This window comes from Mauremys mutica, chromosome 2 (assembly GCF_020497125.1).
Source record: "Mauremys mutica isolate MM-2020 ecotype Southern chromosome 2, ASM2049712v1, whole genome shotgun sequence".
NCBI lineage: Eukaryota > Metazoa > Chordata > Testudines > Geoemydidae > Mauremys > Mauremys mutica.
Window position 1 is genome coordinate 297,944,227 of NC_059073.1, and position 20,921 is coordinate 297,965,147.

A 20,921-nucleotide genomic window follows, 5' to 3' on the forward strand; every position below is an offset into this window, starting at 1 on the left:
TCCTGGGCAGATTAGGATGAGAGCTCAAGCTCAATGCACTCCAGTAACAAGAGGCCAGCACAGCAATCCCTACGGAACCTCTATTAATGAAACATTAAGTAGCCTTTAGGATGCTCTGAGTTATGGTATGGGTCAAGAATCAGGGGAACAAACATGTGGCTCTCTTAGACCTGTATGTCCAAAGATATAGATAAAATCAACAAATTAAATTCTACCGAGAAACCATCAGGCAACAAGTACAGATCCCAGAGCAGAATGCATTGCAGTAAATTAATTTTGAGAAAAGCATAGATTATGGTATCGAAATCTGTATCTGTAAGAAACAGTTGAAAACTTCTGGGCAGGCTGAGATTAAAGGGAGACCTGCCTAGATATTACTGGTAAACAGTTGTTCAACCGCAGTTAGAAATTTAATAATGCACCAAGACTGTGAACTTTAGGAATAAACGACAGATATGCACCCTCAATAAGAGGGGCAGATGTAAACCTTGTCATATCTTCCAGTTCCTTCCCCAAGTATCACTTCAGTTTTATTAGGAAGCACTGTGCTAACAGAGGTGGCATCTTTCTCGTATTTATTTATCTCATTTTTTAAAATGTATCCATCCAGTGTTCTGGGTTCGTGCACAATCTTTATAAAAACTACACAATGACATTTTACCAATGTATGATAATCCCTTCAAAACTAAACCTTTCTGAGCACCATCACCCATCGATAATATTCATCCAGAAAAAACCCTGGAGCACGGATACAACTTGCAGTGTGATCAGTGTTGGCTCATTTATACTCTGATAAACCAACTGGGGAAGAGAAGTTACCAGTTGAAGATTCCCCATTTAAAATTCACTGACTCTAGCCTCATCATGATTAAATCAGGTAAAATGTTAAGATTGAGCACTCTTGGTGACTTAAACTGCTGCATTATCATACAAGCAAAGTCGTGGTACCAGTGATAACCAGGCCCCATTCCATTTAAGGTCCTGACAACCTTCATTTAAAATAGCCATGACCATATATATATATATATGGTCATGGCTATTTTATCTTGAATAATTACATTTTACATTACATCAACATTCCCACAACAGTTTCAAGCAGAAAACCATTCTTCACTTCAACTCCTAAAAAGCATTGTGTTGCTTTCCTAACGAAGAATGGCTGCACACACCACCTCAAAGGTTGTTAATTTAGATAATAGGGGAATTATGTCAATGTATAGAAAGAATTTGTAATGTGATCTGTGATCCTGCTGGATAAAAGGTGTTAATGTAAGAATAAAATATTAAACTGAGACAAAAAACAGTTATTGGCATTAGCCCATGTCATCCTTAACATCAAATTCACCTAATTAAATATTATTTTAATAGGTTGCAGATCATACAGCTGACAGAAAAAAACTACACTTCTGATTATACATCATATTTGTATGCAATTCTTCTCTCTCCAGTTTCTTGTACAGCAAATCAACACTAACTAAAAGTAAAGAAAGGAAAATGCTGTTAAAAACCATAATAATTTTTTTTTAAATAATGGTTATCCAGAGAGACATTTTTAAACAACACTGCCATATTTCTTTTCATTATTCATCCATCAATACACTGTCTGAGAGGAAATACAAAAGTGCAGCTGTGATGCAAAAGGTCACTGAGGTTTTGGATACAGAAAAATAGAGATTGTTTTTAATCAATTTTTTTTACTCGTTAGCAAAGTTCACAGTAAAATCAAATGAACCAGAAGTTTTTAGAGCATTCGTATTCTTATTAAACATTTTCTCAAGATTAGTAATCCAAGATTGTTTGACATGAACACTGGCATTACTCCCAGAATATGCATTTCACTGAAGGGAGAATGACAAATTCCGTTTACAAAGTTACAGGAAAGAAGCAAGTTTTATTTAAAAACATGTCTATTAAAGACAAGAACACCATCTGTTAAAGATAACATTCAACCTACTTTCCATTTTTTTTAAATCTCACAGTGAAATGGCTGGGCCTAGTGGATACAGCATTGGATTTTGCCTTTTCTTTCCTTTTAATGAAATGAGCTTGGAAAGTTTCAGACCAAATCAACAGCCACTTCATTTATAATTGACATAACTAATACATTAATGGTTAAAGTGGGGGTGACGCACCACCCACCCAGTTTTCCCTAAAATAGTTTCAATACATTTTTTGCTGGTCAATACAAACACAATCTAATTGTATTTGGGGCAGGGCCGGCTCCAGACCCAAGCGCGCGTCCCGCGGGAGGGCGGCAGGCGGCTCCGGTGGACCTCCCGCAGGCGTGCCTGCGGAGAGTCCGGTGGTCCCGCGGCTTCGGTGGAGCATCCGCAGGCATGCCTGCGGGAGGTCCACCGGAGCCGCGGGACCAGCGGACCCTCCGCAGGCACGTCTGCGGGAGGTCCACCGGAGCCGCGGGACCAGCGGACCCTCCGCAGGCACGTCTGCGGGAGGTCCACCGGAGCCGCGAGACCGGTGACCACCAGACCGCCCCCCGCGGCGTGCCGCCCTGCTTGGGGCAGCGCAAATCCTAGAGCCGCCCCTGATTTGGGGGCAAGATAGTCATTTACTCTATGTGACTTAGTAGGCTGTTAGGCTGAAGGAGAAGTTTAATTAGATTTGGAGAAAAAGTGTATATGAACAAGGGAAACTGAGAAACCTCAATTGTACTGTATCAATGCTCTAAAAATAGAAATTCAATGGAAGCAGTAACAATTAGCTGTATTTCTGCTTTCCAAGTGCCTTTATAATAGTCAACCAATTTAACATTTAAATGTAGAAAAAGCTGTTCACTGCAAGTTACAAGTACATTTCTTTCAGAAATTTCTGACATAGGAAAGCAGATGACTCGGGGGAAAAATGGATTACAAACTCTTTCAAATCCAACCGAGGATGAGAGTGACTGAAAGTGTTCACAACTCAATGGTAGTTTATCTGAAAGGAGTTCCAGTCCAGTGGGTAGGAGACAAGCATCCATATCACAAAAAATTCCAACACAATTAGCACTAAAGGCTTTTTCTAGACTAGGATAAAAAGGTTTAATTTTTAAAATATGTTGGCTAACACATTTTAAAATCTTAGTGCATACAGGGCAAGCTGAATTTTAACATACATTCAAGGTGAAACTCCAGTTCCTCCCCAGGATTCAAACTGATCAGTTAATGTGATGAACATGCTTTTTCTACATTAGGGTTTTTTAATTCTTAGTTAAAATGGATTAGCTAATACATTGTAAAAACAGACACAGTAACTGGCATGCTTGTTTGCAGCCTTAACAAAGAAACTATCAACTAAATGGATACAAAGACTTTCACCACCACTGCACCAAGCCCTTCCAGATCAGCATTGAGACACCTTTGAGGTGGAACACAGAAGAAGTTTGCACTTCCTCTGGTCCATGCTGTACTTGTTCCATCAGCAAAGGACTTCAATCTCAAAGCACTGATATTTCCCCAGGGACCATTAGTTCATCTGGTACAGGTCACTTGCTCTACACATTTTTTGTTTTAAAAAAAAAAAAGAAAATTTCCAAATGATCTCACTGAAAAGGAAAATTTTATTATACAAACACACACAGCTAATACATGATTACAGGATAATGAGTGATCCCTAATACTTATACATTCAGTCTGCACTCCAGGACACACACAACTTAGCCATTCAAACACAACTAATTTTAATAGTATGAAATTCTACCAAACAACATAATTTTAAATGCATTTGTATTATTGATAACCTTTGCTCATAGAAGCCCTGAGAATGAAATACCACTACATGGACTTTCCTTATGTATAATATTTTTTCAAAGTGTTTCATACACATTAAAGATTTTTTTCCAAGATACAACTTAACCAAAAAAGATTTGATGTATTTTGTAGCTACCCCAGCCAATCTGAATTAGATATTAGCCATACGACAGGTTGCTACATGGAAAGTGGCATGAAACACCTCATTTGTTTTCAAAAGGCTTCCCAGACAAGACAAGAAAAATGATGCCTAGTCAGATTAGGGGGAAGAATAAATGTTTTAAATCTTCTATGTAGTGTGATCCTTACAAGTCAGGTCTAAGAAACAAATAGGGTAGTGTGGGAAAGTTTATATTAAGACTGGAAGCATCATTCCTAGCTTGTGAATAAACAAAATCAGAATGGAGAGGAAAAACCTGGGGGTTAGAGTGGAAGGATTGAAAATCATGTCCTCACTAAACGTTAAAATACATTCAGTCTAGCGAGTCAGATCATCAACTCATGTAAGTCAACATGGATCTATTCCATACATGTGAAATGTTTAATACAACAATTCCATAAAACAGGAATCTAAGTAACTGATTTTAACTTCAGTTTATAAGTAAAACTCTATTTACATATCCTTTAAATTATTTGGTTCCTAGAAACTATTACTGAATGTTCCAGTTATTTCAAACTGTTTAAATTCTACTGTCAACTTAAACAAATATTAAAAGTCAACAAACAATAAAACACAGCACACAAATAGTGCACACATAACCTAATTCAAACAAATATGAATCCTATAAATGTAAAATGACTGATATTGTGAAACGTCTTTATTAACCACTGTCCAGATGTTTCCAGTCTTTAATAGCTTTGATGGCTTTGTTTAAAAGGTATTAAGTATTTTCTCACAGTTTTGAATGTCTTACCTTGATGCCACTGATATTTATAAAAGCCATCTTGAATAAATTATTTTAAAAACACATATTTCTTAGTGATTTGGATTACAGTAGAACCTCAAGGATACAAACACCAGAGTTATGAACTGACTGGTCAACCGGACACCATGTTAAACTGGCAGTAACCAATCAGGCAGCACCAGAGACCAAAAAAACCCAACCAAATACTGTATTGTGCCTGTATTGCATCTGAAAGGTGTCTTTCCCCACCCTTATCGCCACCCCCACACACGGGGCACCCACTTGCAGCTAGGAAGTGAAGATGCTGTGATTCAAAGGCAAAGCTGTGAGCGCCCGGTGCGTCTAAGGCAGCCGGACCAGAAGAAGTAATGGGGTCTGCGCTGCTTTCCTGTAGGCCATGGGTGCTGTTTTTCACCCTCCCTCCTTGCCCCCTGGCCAGGAGGGAAATGCACTATTTTCACCGCTCCACCCTGGCGAGGAGGTGGATACAAGTTTGTCCAGGCCAGGGAAAGAAGCTGCCTGAAAGGAAGCTGCCTAGCTGCCTCTGGAACCTGGCCTGGAGTTTGAACTGCTGGAGCCAGAGCTGGATTTTGTTCAGAGTTATGAACATTTCCAAGTTACAGACAATCTCCATTCCTGACGTGTCCGTAACTCCAATTTTTATAATTGTAATTTTATTTGGATAAAAATATTGCAGATCAACAAACTAGCTTTAATGTCTGTCACTTAATCAAGATAGTGTTCATATATCATCCATTCTATGTCCTCCGGTTTGAACTCAGTAGTGTTCAACAACAAGTATTTTAGTTTTTAAATTTGGCATTTAGCATGTAAAAATGTAGACAGGTGCCTAATCTGTTAGGTGTTTTTTTAACTCCCACTGAAAGTCAAGGGGCATGGAAAGTTAAGTGGAATTAGACACCTAACCTGCTTGCGTGTTTTGTAAATTCCAACAGATGCCTATCTGCATCTTGAAGCACCTAAATACCTGGCTAAAAGCCCATTTCCTCTCTGAAATTTTTCAGTCTTGAATAAAGACCTATGACATTATAAAATTTATATGCTATAACTTAAAAAACCCAAATTATCTCACACCCTTTTAGTGATTTTCAGAAAACTACTATATGATCACTAAGTAGGATTTTGTTTAGTTTCAGCATTTCCTTGCTTCTCTAAAATATTATTGGAAGGTTCAGGGAATTTGCTAAGGGATCGCCTATTCACATTAAGAGAACTTCTGTGTAAAATTCCCCATGCAGCAACTAATATACTACATGTGGACAGACACTCAGCTGGTTGAAATTGGCATACACACACCAGTTTATGATCTGGCCCATAATCTTATCTTAATCCATAACTAAATGATTTCCAATATTACTCACGTGAGGTTTTTGAAGCAAGAAGAGTGATTCTAGAACCAGTTAAGAACTGGAATCCCAGAACATTTACTTGATCTTCATCAGACTGATCAGCAAAGTCTACGAGAGAAAATTCAAAATAAACTACATAAGTATCTTGCTATAATTCGGTAAAAGATTGCAGCAAACTTCTCATCCACATTAAAGGGTAGACTGTCTTTGCACAGGTAACACATATGAGGGATCTGCATATGAAGGCAAAGGCAGAGAACAGCAGCCATCCCTCTGAGCGGAGATTGCTTGGTCCATACTGCCTTCAGGAAAAGACGGTTACTCACCATAGTAACTGTTGTTCTTCGAGATGTGTTGCTCCTATCCATTCCAGTTAGGTGTGCGCGCCGCGCGTGCACGGCTCTCCGGAACTTTTTTACCCTAGCAACTCCGGCGGGCCGGCTGGGCGCCCCCTGGAGTGGCGCCGCTATGGCGCTGAATATATACCCCAGCCGGCCCGTCCGCTCCTCAGTTCCTTCTTGCTGGCTACTCCGACAGTGGGGAAGGAGGGCGGGTCTGGAATGGATAGAAGCAACACATCTCGAAGAACAACAGTTACTACGGTGAGTAACCGTCTTTTCTTCTTCGAGTGATTGCTCCTATGCATTCCAGTTAGGTGATTCCCAAGCCTTACCTAGGCGGTGGGGTCGGAGTGAGACGTGGCGGAGTGTAATACCGCGGAGCCGAAGGCTGCGTCGTCTCGAGACTGTTGCACCAACGCGTAGTGGGAGGCGAAGGTGTGGACCGAAGACCAGGTGGCCGCTCGACAGATGTCCTGGATAGGAACGTGTGCCAGGAAGGCGGCCGACGAGGCGTGCGCCCTCGTCGAGTGTGCGGTGAGGCGGCATGGTGGCACGCGAGCAAGCTCGTAGCAGGTCCGGATACACGCAGTGACCCAGGAGGAAATCCGTTGGGAGGATATCGGTTCGCCTTTCATGCGGTCAGCAACCGCTACGAACAGCTGGGTCGAACGCCGGAAGGGCTTAGTCCGCTCGATGTAGAAAGCGAGCGCCCTGCGGACGTCGAGGGTGTGCAGCTGTTGCTCCCGAGGCGAGGCATGCGGCTTCGGGAAAAACACCGGGAGGAAAATCTCCTGGTTGAGGTGGAAGGCCGACACTACCTTTGGGAGGAAGGCCGGATGTGGTCGAAGCTGCACCTTGTCCCCGTGGAAGACAGTGTATGGCGGACTAACCGTCAGAGCGCGGAGCTCGGAGACTCGCCTCGGTGATGTAATGGCGACGAGGAAGGCCGTCTTCCAGGAGAGGTAGAGCAGGGAGCACGTGGCCAAGGGCTCGAAGGGGGGACCCATCAGCTTGGCCAGCACGAGGTTCAAATCCCAGGTCGGGGCAGGACGCCGTATCGGCGGATACAAGCGGTCCAGGCCTTTAAGGAAGCGGGAAACCATCTGGTTAGAGAAGATGGACCGACCTTCCACGGATGGACGAAAGGCGGACACTGCTGCCAGGTGAACTCTTAAGGAGGAGACCGCAAGACCTTGCTCCTTAAGGTACCAGAGGTACTCCAGGATGGTAGGGACAGGGACTACGAAGGGATTGAGGCCTCGTTGGTCACACCAGAGCGCGAACCTCTTCCATTTCGCCAGATAGGTGGAGCGAGTGGAAGGCTTTCTGCTCTCTAGCAGGACTTGCTGTACTGCCGCCGAACAGTCCCTCTCTGCGTGGGTCAACCACTCAGGTACCAAGCTGTAAGATGGAGGGACTGTAGGCTCGGATGGCGAAGTCTGCCAAAGTCCTGAGTGATGAGGTCCGGCCACAACGGAAGGGGGATGGGATCCCGAACGGAGAGCTCGAGCAGCAGGGAGTACCAATGTTGCCTCGGCCAGGCCGGAGCTACGAGAATGATGGTGGCTCTGTCTCTCCGCAGCTTCTGCAACACTCGGTGGACGAGTGGGAACGGAGGGAAGGCATAGAGGAGGTGATCCTTCCAGGGATACAGGAATGCGTCCGACAGGGAGCCCCGCGCGTGACCCCGGAACAAGCAGAACAGGTGGCACTTCCTGTTTGCCTTGGAGGCGAATAGGTCTATCCGGGGAAACCCCCACCTGCGGAAGATTGTATGCACGACGTCGGGACGGAGAGACCACTCGTGGGAGGAGAAGGACCTGCTGAGATGGTCGGCCAGCGTGTTCTGTACTCCCGGAAGAAAGGACGCTTCTAGGTGAATGGAGTGGGTCACGCAGAAGTCCCACAGGAGCATCGCCTCCTTGCAGAGGAGGGAAGAGCGGGCTCCGCCCTGCTTGTTCACGTAGAACATTGCTGAGGTATTGTCCGTGAACACTGTCACACAGCGGCCTTGCAGGTGGGTGCAGAAGGTGCGACAGGCCAGACGGATCGCTCGTAGCTCGCGGACATTGATGTGCAGAGCAAGCTCCTGGGGCGACCACAGGCCTTGGGTGTGAAGATCGCCCAGGTGAGCTCCCCAACCGAGTGCTGAGGCATCCGTGGTCAGAGTGGCGGACGGGCGAGGAGGATGGAACGGGACTCCCGCACAGACACTCTCTGGGTCTAGCCACCAGTTGAGGGACTCGAGGGTTGGTTTGGAGACTGTGACCACCATATCAATGGGATCTCGATGCGGCAGGTACACCGACGTGAGCCAAGTCTGGAATGGGCGGAGGTGAAGCCGCGCGTACGCGGTGACGTACGTGCATGATGCCATGTGGCCCAGGAGGCGGAGGCAGGAGCGCACCGTCGTGGTTGGGAAGGAGACGAGGTCCCGGATGAGGGAGATCATCGTCTGATGACGAGAGTGCGGTAGGCAAGCCCGGGCCAGCGAGGAGTCGAGGACTGCTCCAATAAATTCCACGCGCTGCGACGGGATCAAGGTGGACTTCTCGGTGTTGATGAGGAGACCGAGCCGTCGGAAGAGGGACAGTATGTCCATCAACTGGTCCATCACCAGCTGTCGAGACTGTGCGCGAACCAGCCAGTCGTCGAGATACGGGTAGACATGTATCCGACGACGGCGGAGGGCTGCGGCAACCACCGCCATGCATTTGGTAAATACCCTCAGTGCGGTGGAGAGCCCGAACGGCAACATGGCGAACTGGTAGTGGGCGTTGTTGACCACAAACCGGAGGTAACGTCGATGAGGAGGATAGATCGCGACGTGGAAGTAGGCGTCCTTCATGTCGAGGGCGGCAAACCAGTCTCCCGGATCCAGAGAGGGAATGATGGTCCCCAAGGTGACCATGCGAAACTTGGGCTTGAGCAGGTACTTGTTCAGCTCGCGAAGGTCCAGGATAGGACGTAGCCCCCCTTTCGCCTTGGGGATGAGAAAATAACGGGAGTAGAATCCCCTGCCCCGCCTGTCTTGAGGCACTGCTTCTATGGCACCCACGCTCAACAGAGTCTGAACCTCTTGTAAGAGGACTTGCTCGTGAGAGGGGTCCCTGAAGAGGGACAGGGAGGGTGGGTGGGAAGGCGGGGGCGAAACAAACTGAAGGCGGTATCCCGACTGGACTGTTTGAAGCACCCAGTTGTCCGTTGTTAATTGGGACCACGCCGAAAAGAAATGGGAAAGGCGGTTGTAAAATAAAGGGGAAGGATCCGGTAGGGAGAGTGATGGGCCGTCCTCGAGCGTTCCATCAAAAGGCCTGCTTGGCCCCCTGAGGGGCCTTGAAAGAGGCCTGGCCCTGGCTACGCCTATTGCCGGAAGGACGACGGCGGTTTGTAGTCGGTCTCCGGCTATTATATGGGCAGTAGCGTTGTTGGTTGAAGGACCGGGGGGGGTTGCCGGAAGGACCTGCGCTGTGTTGCCGGCGTGTGCATCCCGAGGGTGCAAATGGCAATGCGGCCGTCTTTCAGGGTCTGGGTCCGGGAATCCGTCTTCTCGGAGAAGAGACCCTGCGTGTCAAACGGCAGGTCCTGCAGTGTATATTGCACCTCCGGCGGCAGGGTGGAGGACTGCAGCCAGGCGATGCGCCGCATCGTCACTCTGGAGGCTAAGGTCCGAGCTCCGGAGTCCGCAGCGTCGAGGGCGGCCGTGATGGAGGACCTAGATGATCTCCTTCCCTCGTCCAACATCGCCGCGAACTCCTGGCGGGAGGCTGTTGGCAGGAGCTCTGTAAATTTCGCCAGGGATGCCATGATGTCGAAGACGTACCTGGCGAGGGGGACCATCTGGTTGGCGATACGCATCTGCAGTCCGCCAGCGGAATAGACCTTACGGCCTAACAGGTCCATACGTCGCGCGTCTTTCGACTTGGGCGCAGGGGCAGGTTGACCGTGCCTCTCCCTGTCGTTGACCGACTGCACGACCAACGAGTCCGGGGTCGGATGAGTATATAGATACTCGTAGCCCGTGGGAGGGACAGAGTATTTGCGCTCAACCCCACGGGCCGTAGGAGGGATGGACGCAGGCGTCTGCCAGAGTGTGGTGGCATTCTTTTGAATCGTCCGCACGAATGGCAATGCCACGCACACTGGAGCCTCTGCCCCAATGATGTTCGTTATGGGGTCCTCGTCCTCCTGGACCTCCGCCACCGGGAGAGCCATAGCCGTCGCCACGCGGCGAAGTAGGTCCTGGTGCGCCTTCACGTCTATCGGCGGAGGCTCCTTGGTCGACGCTCCGGCCACCGCTTCGTCAGGTGAGGACGAGGAGGATAAGCCCTGGACGACCGCCTCCGACGATGGATCTGCTGCCTGCTCGTCAGGAGGGTCGGGCTGCGTGTGCCCCTGGGGTTCAGGTGGTATGGAACCCGCGCCTGGTGGCGAAGGGGCCGGTCGGCTGACTGTCGCCTCTGGTACCCTGCGCTCGGACGTCAGGGCTCTCGGGGGGAATGGCACCCCGAGTCTCATACTGGGCCCAGGGAACCCAGAAGCCCCACGGCTGTGCCCCCTGAGGATGGCCCTGTGGGGTAGGTGGCAGGTGGCCGTAGCCGTCTGTCCCGGAAGCGACCGACGCGGGGCGGGATGGCCATGGAGGTGCCGAGGCGCTGACGGAGTGCGCCGCCGTATAAGGCAGTCTGTCCCCGGACAGTAGCGAGGATCGATGCTGGTCCGCTCGGTACCAGGATGGCGACCGGGAGCGACGTCCGTCGCGGTGCCGGGAGCTCGACCGGTGCCGGGAGCTCGACCGGTGCCGGGAGCTCGACCTGGATCCGGATCTGCGGTGCCGGGAGCGGCTGCGCGAGTCGCGGTGCCGGGAACGGTGCCGGGACGGAGACCTCCGCCGGTGCCGACGCGACGGCGACCTGGACCTGGTGCGATGCCGGGAGTGCGACCGGTACCGCGATGATGAGCGGTACCGGGACTGCGACCGACGTTGCGACGGCAATCAGTACCGCGATGGCGAGCGGTGTCGAGATCGCGAACGACGGGACGGAGACTTGCCATGGGACCGGGAACGGGACCAGGACCGGGAGTGTCGTCCGTGTCGTCTGTCCAGAGAGGGCGGCCGGGTCATTCTGGCCAGCTTTCCCGCCGACACGACAGCCCGCACCGGCGGTGCCGGGGGCCGGAGGCTCGGTGCCTCTATGAGCTGGATAAGCTCACGCGCTGAGGAGAATGTCTCCGGCGTAGATGGCAGCCGGGACTCAACCACGGTCGGGACCGGGGAGCGTGGCGGCGCCGGACTCGACGGCCCTTGCGGTGCCGGAGTCAATGGCCCGGTGCACGACTTGTGCACAGCCACCGCGGGAGCCGCAGGTGGCGCAATCGTCTTTGCTGAGTCCTCAGCGCGGGCCTTAGCAAGTGCCTTCACCAGCTTGTGTCTTTTTGAAGGCGAGAGCGAGCGGTGCCAGGTCTTCGGAGCCGCTGTCTGAGGCTGCGAGGCCGCGGGGCCGGAGCAGCTTGATGCCGCCGGTGCGCTCTGCACCGATGAAGCTCTCGGTGCCGGCGCGGACGGTGCCGGGGGCTGGAGGGACGCCTCCATCAGGAGCTGCTTCAAGCGAATGTCCCGCTCCTTTCGAGTTCGCGGCTTGAAGGCGGAACAGAACGAACACTTATCTGTCCGGTGTCCTTCGCCCAGGCAACGGAGGCAGGCGTCGTGCGGGTCTCCGACAGGCATAGGCCTCTGGCACGATGCGCAGGGCTTAAAGCCCGGTGCTTTGGGCATGAGCCCGCACCGGGGGAGGCAAAGGGGGAAAACCCCCCTTAACCTTATCTAAACACTAACTATCTAACTAACAGAACTATAAAAACTAATCACTAAACTAACTATGTACAAAACAAGTAGCGAGAGCTAGGGTTGTGGAGGACAGAGAGCACTCCACAGTTCCAACTGGCCGTCACGGGCGGTAAGAAGGAACTGAGGAGCGGACGGGCCGGCTGGGGTATATATTCAGCGCCATAGCGGCGCCACTCCAGGGGGCGCCCAGCCAGCCCGCCGGAGTTGCTAGGGTAAAAAAGTTCCGGAGAGCCGTGCATGCGCGGCGCGCACACCTAAATGGAATGCATAGGAGCAATCACTCGAAGAAGAAGTAAATAATCCAGAAAGAGGCAGAGATAAAGCATGGCCATGGCCCCTTCTCCCACCCAATGCACCAGCCCACAAAACATAGGGTGACCAGATGTCCCAATTTTATAGGGACAGTCCCAATTTTGGGGTCTTTTTCTTATACAGGCTCCTGTACCCCCTACCCCCTGTCCCGGTTTTTCACACTTTCTGTCTGGTCACCCTAACAGAACATGACCAGGACACTGTGGGTTTCAATCTGCAACATCCCCTTGCATCCGAAGAAGTGGGTATTCACCCACGAAAGCTCATGCTGCAAAACGTCTGTTAGTCTATAAGGTGCCACAGGATTCTTTGCTGCTTCTACAGAACCAGACTAACACGGCTACCCCTCTGATACCTAACATCCCCTAAGATAGTATAGGGTGAATCCTATGCAGCCCTAGAAGAGACTGTACCTCCAGAATGCTCCCCCTGGGGAGATGCAATTCCACACTGCCCTCTACTCAAAGTTCTGTGGAAATTTCACAGATGAGCCCCACAACTCTATAACCTATTGGAAAAAGACCTTTAGATTTTCAGAGTTCAGTCATCTTTCAGTACATAGTCATTCTTCACCATCTACCTTGTTAAATTAGCTACTATGCAATTTTACTACTGTATGTAGTGCACTGTAAAGCACACCTGGTTTTAAAAGGGCTGGACCAAGGGTATGTACATAACTCTACCATCATCGCAAAAAAAATTAGAAGGAGGAGGGGAGAGAATAGCCAATAAGCATTAATGGACCCACACAAACCCCCAGTTTCCTCATAGATCACAAGAGGATCTATTCAGCTCCTTATTCAGCCACTGTAAAAAAAGATGAATTTAAAGCTACACAATTTGATGCACCCTTTTGGCTACAAGTCTGCAACATATGTTTTAATTAAATACTGTAATTATGTGTGTTGTTCTGGACCAGTACCAACAGTTTTGGGGCCGTTGGACAAATTGTAAATTTTGCTCTATATAGGTTTACCTTTTTGAAAACTGTATTACATTTTTCAATTTGATCAATAAAATAATATTGATGTGAATCACAAAATTATAAAATAAAATGCACTATTTAAAAAAAAATCTATAAAACAGAAACTCAGGGAAAAATTTTCAAAGCTTTCGGATAACACTGGAACCTATACTGAAACCTAAATGCAGAAGACACAAAAACTCAGAAAGGCAAGTCTTTATAGGATTACTTGCCTGAAGCTTAAATACATTTGAAAATCAATACATACAGTATTTTGCAAATAAATAAAAGGAAAAATATTCTCACTTGAAGTAATGCAACATCACAGTCACAAATGAAGCATTTTGATACATTGGTTTCCACGCAGTAAACCATAATAATTATTATAATATTTTAACAAAATTTAAAGCCCTACATTGATTTATCCTGATAATACATATCATACCTTCGTACACTAAAGCCAACCAAAAATATTTAGCTTTGTATTTATCATTTGGCAATTATCTTATAATTACCCTATCATTACTTCATGATGAAAGATTCCAATCTGAATTCCTAACATTTCTTATTTACAGACACATCATCATCAAAAGTCCTACCTGGGAAAAGGTTCACAAGACTGACAGGAGATTTATTGGTATCAATAGTTAGTTTGTGGTTTGCTGTTTTTGAAGGTTGAGCTGGAAAGCAAATTAACCGCAAGGGTAGTCTAAATTTACATTGAGCAACTCTTGGTATTCCTGAAATGACAGGACAGATAGTTTGCATTAACAGTGACAATATCTGTAGTCTGAGGGCAAGACATTTCATGACATTGTTTATCAAAAAACTATATACATTCAGTGCAGATCAGGAACTCATTATAACAATATGGTCAAGCCATGCAAACTTTTGGATTAAGGTTAATTTTCACCTAACAATGAAAAACACTCTTTTATTGACAAATTAAAACTGAATGTTTTGGTTTCAGGCTCCATGAAAATAATATTAACTAAATCTATTAAAGTTGTATATCTGTATTCATAGTGATTATATAGCACTAAAGAATATTATAAGTTTGTATAGACCTTCAGCCAAACAATTCCACTTTAATATGACGGCGAGTTGCACAGCATATGCCTCATGTCTTGAATGGAGTGTACAAATGTATTATGCACTCCTCTCAATTATCATGACAATGACACACTTCTTCAGAACATACATGGTTGTTTATTTGTCATGCCCTTAAGCAAAATCTGTCCTCCATCAAATGGCAGCAAGTTTTGACTTAATAAAATACTGTCCAGTAGATGTTAACATTTGTCTAACCCTTGATAGAAATTGCACCCAGCCCTTCATAAGCAAAACTCAAAACGTATCTTTTCAGTGTGCTGACTTCTCACTTACATATTCTAACAAAAACAGACATTTGTACTTAAAAAATTACATTTGGTTAAACCAGTTTAAAAGAATGCTGCATCCACTTTCCACTGAACTGTCCTGAAACTTTGCATCTCAACATCAATGAGTTATACAATCGATCTGAAAATAAAATTCTTAATTAGAATTAGAGAAACAAGGTAGGAGAGGTAATATCTTTTACTTGGCCAGTTTCTGTGGATGAAACAGTCAAGCTTTCAAGTGCCACAGAGCTCCTCTTCAGGGCTGGGAAAGGTACTTTGAGTATCACACCTAAATACAAGGTGGACCCAATTGTTTAACAGAGCAGGGCACCAAGCAGTCTAGAGCTCCAGGCAAGAGCAGGTAAGACTTTAGGGAGGCGTGAGCGCCCCACACAATCTAGAGGGCTCCGAAGAGGTGAGCACCCCACACAGTCCAGCATCCTAGCTCAGTGGACTGTAGACTCTCACAGGCCTTCAGGCCAAAGCTGGGGAGGCTGCTACCCCAGGGAGTAGTGGGACACAGGCCCACAACTCCACTGCATCCCAGCCCAGGGCCCTAACAGTGGCAGAGTGGTCTGCCACTGGGTCAGCAGGGATCCACCCACAACACGCTGACCTTGTATCAGGCCAGCACTTTACCAGACTGCTGTCTAGTTTCCCTGGGCTACTTCCTACTCTCTCTAGCTTTGGTACCTCGGTGCAGTGAGAGTCTGCAGTCTCTTCAGGTACACCGCCAGTGGCAACCCCAACAGCTCCTCAGCATTGGTTGGGTCTGACAGCTTGGGCGAGTCCTCAGGGTAACTGAAGTCTTCTGCGGGGTCTTGCATCAGCAGTGGGGAGAAAAAACGGTTACTCGCCTTTGTAACTGTTGTTCTTCGAGATGTGTTGCTCATATCCATTCCAATTAGGTGTGTGCGCGCCGCGTGCATGTTCGTCGGAAGATTTTTACCCTAGCAACACTCAGTGGGTCGGCTGGGTGCCCCCGGAGTGGCGCCGCCATGGCGCCGGATATATACCCCTGCCGACCCAACCGCCCCTCAGTTCCTTATTGCCGGTTACTCCGACAGTGGGGAAGGAGGGCGGGTTTGGAATGGATATGAGCAACACATCTCGAAGAACAACAGTTACAAAGGTGAGTAACCCTCTTTTCTTCGAGTGCTTGCTCATATCGATTCCAATTAGGTGATTCCCAAGCCTTACCTAGGCGGTGGGGTCGGAGTGAGATGTTGCAGAATGCGAAACTGCTGGGCCAAAGGCTGCATCATCTCTGGACTGTTGAACGAGAGCATAATGTGATGCAAAGGTGTGGACCGAAGACCAGCTAGCTGCACGACATATCTCCTGGATAGGTACACGAGCCAGGAAGGCGGCAGATGAAGCCTGAGCCCTGGTAGAATGCGCGGTGATGTGGCTTGGAGAAATATGATCCAAATCATAGCAAGTGCAGATGCACACCGTCACCCAAGATGAGATCCTCTGAGAGGAAACAGGTAGGCCTTTCATTCTGTCTGCTATCACGACAAAGAGTTGGGGCGTTTTCCAAAAGGATTTTGTCCGCTCGATATAAAAAGTGAGCGCTCTACGGACGTCCAGGGAGTGCAATTGCTGCTCCCTTCGCGTTGAGTGTGGCTTTGGGAAGAAGACTGGGAGAAAGATGTCCTGGTTAACATGAAAGGCTGAAACCACCTTAGGGAGGAATGCCGGGTGTGGTCGCAACTGCACGTTGTCCTTGTGGAACACAGTGTACGGTGGGTCTACCGTAAGAGCCCTAAACTCGGAGACTTGTCTGGCCGATGTAACGGCTACAAGGAAAGCTGTCTTCCAAGACAGGTAGAGTACCGAGCAGGTTGCTAACGGCTCAAATGGAGGAGACATAAGTCTGGTTAAGACCAAGTTGAGGTCCCAGGTCGGGGCTGGTCAGCATACTTGGGGGTACAAGCGCTCCAAGCCCTTGAGGAACCTCGAAACAATAGGGTGTGAAAACACGAAACGGCCACCTTCCCCTGGGTGGAAGGTACAGATGGCTGCCAGGTGTACCCTCAGCAATGATACTGCTAGGCCCTGCTGTTTGAGAGACCAGAGGTAGTCCAAAATAGAGTGGATCGAGACCTCAGTGGGAGTAAGATTATGCGTTTCGCACCAGCAGGAGAAACGCTTCCACTTGGCCAGATACGTTGACCGGCTGGAAGGTTTTCTGCTACCCAGGAGAACTTGTCATACTGATGCAGAGCAATGCAACTCTGACTGGTTTAGCCACGCTGCAGCCACGCCGTGAGGTGAAGGGCCTGCAGGTCTGGGTGGCGAAGTTTGCCGTGGTCCTGAGTTATGAGGTCTGGGTGGAGTGGCAGGGTAATTGGGTTGGCTATCGACAGGTCGAGCAACGTGGTGGACCAGTGCTGCCTGGGACACGCTGGAGCGATCATGATGAGGTGCGCTCTGTCCCTGCGGAGTTTTAGCAGGACCTTGTGAACCAGCGGGAATGGTGGGAAGGCATAAAGGAGCTGGCCCTTCCACGGCATCAGGAAAGCATCCGAGATCGATCCTGGGGAGAGACCTTGGAAGGAGCAGAACATCTGGCATTTCTTGTTCGCGCGGGAAGCGAACAGGTCTAAGTGGGGAAATCCCCAGTTCTAGAAAACAGAATAAATAACATCTGGGCAGATCGACCATTCGTGAGACAGGAAGGACTGCTGAGTCGATCCGCCAGAGTGTTCCGAACCCCTGGGAGAAAGGACGCTACCAGGTCTATCGAGTGGGCTACGCAAAAGTCCCAGAGTTGGATGGCCTCTTGACAAAGGGGGGAGGACCGTGTCCCTCCCTGTTTATGTAGTACATGGCTGTTGTGTTGTCTGTAAACACTGAGGGCAGGTCTACACTAAGGGCGGGGGTCGAATTAGGGTACGCAAATTCAGCTACGTGAACAGCGTAGCTGAATTCGAAGTACCCTAATTCGAACAACTCACCCGTCCAGACGCGGCGGGGTCGAACTCCGCGGCTCCCCCGTCGACTCCGCCAACTCCTTTTGCCGAGGTGGAGTACCGGAGTCGATCGCGGCGCTTCCGGAGTTCGAACTATCGCGTCTAGATCAGACTCTCTGCGTCGAACCGGCAGGTAAGTGTAGACGTACCCTGAGACACAACGGCCCTGTAATTGATGCTGGAATGCCTGGCACGCCAGGCGGACTGCTCTCAGTTCTCGGACATTGATGTGTAATGTCAGCTCCTGAGGTGACCAGAGGCCTTGAGTACGAATGTGCCCGAGGTGAGCACCCCAGCCGAGAGATGACGCGTCCATCGTCAGGGACATTGAGGGCTGGGGCGGATGGAACGGCAGCCCTGTACACACCAGGGAGGGAGTTGGCCACCAGTCTAGGGAGCCTAGGGTGCTCGGGGGAATGGTGTCTATTGGGTCCCTGCCCGGGCGGTATACAGAGTTGTGCCAAACTTGCAGTGGGCGGAGGCGGAGCCTGGCGTATTTGGTTACGAATGTGCAGGCAGCCATATGACCCAGGAGACCGAGACAAGTGCGAGCCGAGGTCGTCAGGAAATTCTGTAGACCTCGGATGATTGTTGCCATCGCCTGAAAGCGTGGCTGTGGTAAGCAGGCTCTGGCTAGATTGGAGTCCAGGATACCTCCTATGAAGTCTAACCTCTGCGTGGGAACCAGAGTGGATTTTTCTACATTGATCATCAGGCCTAGGCAGGTGAATAGGTCCTTGACGATGCCCACATGCTGAGTGACTTGTGTCTCGGAGGCCCCTCGTATGAGCCAATCATCCAGATACGGAAAAACGTGTATCCGATGTCGGCGGAGGTAGGCGGCGACTACGGCCATACACTTTGTAAATACCCTTGGGGCTGCAGAAAGGCCAAACGGCAGGACCGTAAACTGGAAGTGCTGACGGTTGGCTACGAAGCGGAGGAATCTCCTGTGCGGAGGAAAAATGGCGATGTGAAAGTACACGTCCTTCATATCGAGGGCAGCATACCAGTCTCCAGGATCCAAGGACAGGATAATGGTCCCCAGGGATACCATGCGGAACTTCAACTTTATCATGAACTGGTTGAGTCCTCGCAGGTCTAGGATAGGTCTGAGACCTCCCTTCGACTTGGGGATTAGGAAATAACGGGAGTAAAACCCCTTGCCTCTTTCGTCCATTGGTACCTCCTCTATAGCGCCCATGGCGAGGAGTGTCCGCACCTCTTGTAAGAGGAATTGCTCGTGAGGGGGTCCCTGAAGAGGGACGGGGTTGGAGGGTGGGAGGGCGGGGTTGAAATAAATTGGAGGTGGTAGCCATACTCCACCGTGCATAGGACCCAGTGATCCAAAGTCAGCTGGGACCACGCCGGGAGGAAGTAGGAGAGACGGTTGGAGAAGGGAGGAGAGGGATCCTGGCCTGTAACTGGTACGTCGATCTCGGGCGCACCTTCAAAAGTTCGCCTTCGGTCCCGGTGGTGGTTTCGAGGGACCTTGATTTTAGTCTGCTTGGGATCCTGAAGGTTGCCTGCGACCACCTCGGCCGCGCTGCCTGCCAAAGTCCTGTCTTTGTCTAGGCGCAGGGAATGGGCGGTGAGGCTGGGGACGGAAAGGCCGATGTTGGGTCACCGGCGTATGCATGCCCAGAGAATGCACTATGACCCTGTTGTCCTTCAGGCTTTGCAGCCTGGGGTCAGTCTTTTCCGAAAATAGGCCTTTACCATCAAATGGCAAGTCCTGGATGGTATACTGCAGCTCCGGTGGGAGGCTTGAAGCCTGAAGCCATGAGATGTGCCTCATGGCAACACCCGAGGCCAGAGTCCTGGCTGCTGAGTCGGCTGCATCCATCGAAGCCTGGAGGGAGGTTCTGGCCACCTTTTTCCCTTCCTCCAAGAGGGCAGCGAATTCTTGGTGGGAGTCTTGAGGGAGAAGCTCCGTAAACTTACCCACACCCGCCCAGGTGTTATAATTATAGCGGCTAAGCAGGGCTTGTTGATTTGCCACCCGGAGCTATAGGGCACCTGCAGAGTAAACTTTGCAGCCGAGTAAGTCCATCCGCCTACCCTCCTTTGATTTCGGGGCTGGCGCCTGCTGGCCATGGCGTTCCCTCTCATTAACAGACTGGACGACCAGTGAGCAGGGAGGAGAATGGATATACAAGTACTCATACCCTTTAGAGGGCACCATATATTTACGCTCGACTCCCCTGGCCGCAGGAGGGATAGAGGCTGGAGACTGCCAAATAGTGTCTGCATTGGCCTGGATGGTCCTAATAAACGGTAAGGCCACTCTAGTGGGGGCATCCGCCGACAATATGTCCACTACCGGGTCCTCTACCTCCGGGACCTCCTCCACCTGGAGGTTCATATTGAGCGCTACCCTCCTGAGAAGGTCCTGATGGGCTCTCAGGTCTATTGGAGGAGGGCCCGAGGAGGATGTTCCTGCCACCACCTCATCTGGAGAAGAGGAAGAGGAGATGCCGGGGACAAGCGGATCCTGTGTGGCCTCTTGCTCTTGGGCAAGCTTCTGCTCCAGTGGAACCTGGGAGTCCGGTGGGTGAACTGGGGCGTCCTCCGTAGCAGTCGGAGGAGGACGGCTGACCGTCGCCTCTGGCGCTCTGTGCTCTGATGGGACAGAGCGGGACGGCACTACTGGTACGCCCTGGGCCTGGTGGTAAGCCCAGGGTGTCCAGAATGACCACTGCTGCGGGCCTTGGTCCTGAGTCTGGGTCTCTTGGAAGACTCTGGTGGGTACATCAGAGTCATGGCCCTGCGCATAAGAGCTGTCCGCGTGGGAAGACCCTGATGCGTGTCTGGATGGCCATGGAGGACCTGAGAAGCCCTGGGCAGAGTCTCTGTCTCTAGCGGACCTTGCCCTACTCGGCATCAGGGACCGGTACCAGGAGGCATACCGGTACCAGGAACGAGATTGGGACCTGCGACCGGAGCGGTGCCAGGAGGTCGACCGAGATCTCGAGGCTCAACATCAGGAGCGGCTACGGGAGTTACGGTGCCTGGAGCAGTGCCGGGAGCTGGAACGGTGCCGAGAGTGGCGGGCTGGCAAACAGGATACTGAAC

At 49.8% G+C, this 20,921-nt stretch overlaps 1 protein-coding gene across 1 annotated transcript in view; it reads right to left on the minus strand.

The window, feature by feature from the left end:
* LOC123363329 (protein PTHB1-like) overlaps positions 1-19,692 on the minus strand; it is a 53,566-nt gene extending 33,874 nt beyond the window's left edge. The window contains exons 1-4 of the mRNA XM_045004187.1: positions 19,566-19,692; positions 19,295-19,417; positions 14,086-14,226; positions 6,034-6,129 (exon numbers count right to left, since the gene is read on the minus strand). Of these exons, the coding sequence (XP_044860122.1) occupies positions 6,034-6,129; positions 14,086-14,226; positions 19,295-19,417; positions 19,566-19,692 (487 nt within the window). The remainder of the gene's footprint in view (positions 1-6,033; positions 6,130-14,085; positions 14,227-19,294; positions 19,418-19,565) is intronic.
* Positions 19,693-20,921: the final 1,229 nt, after the last annotated feature.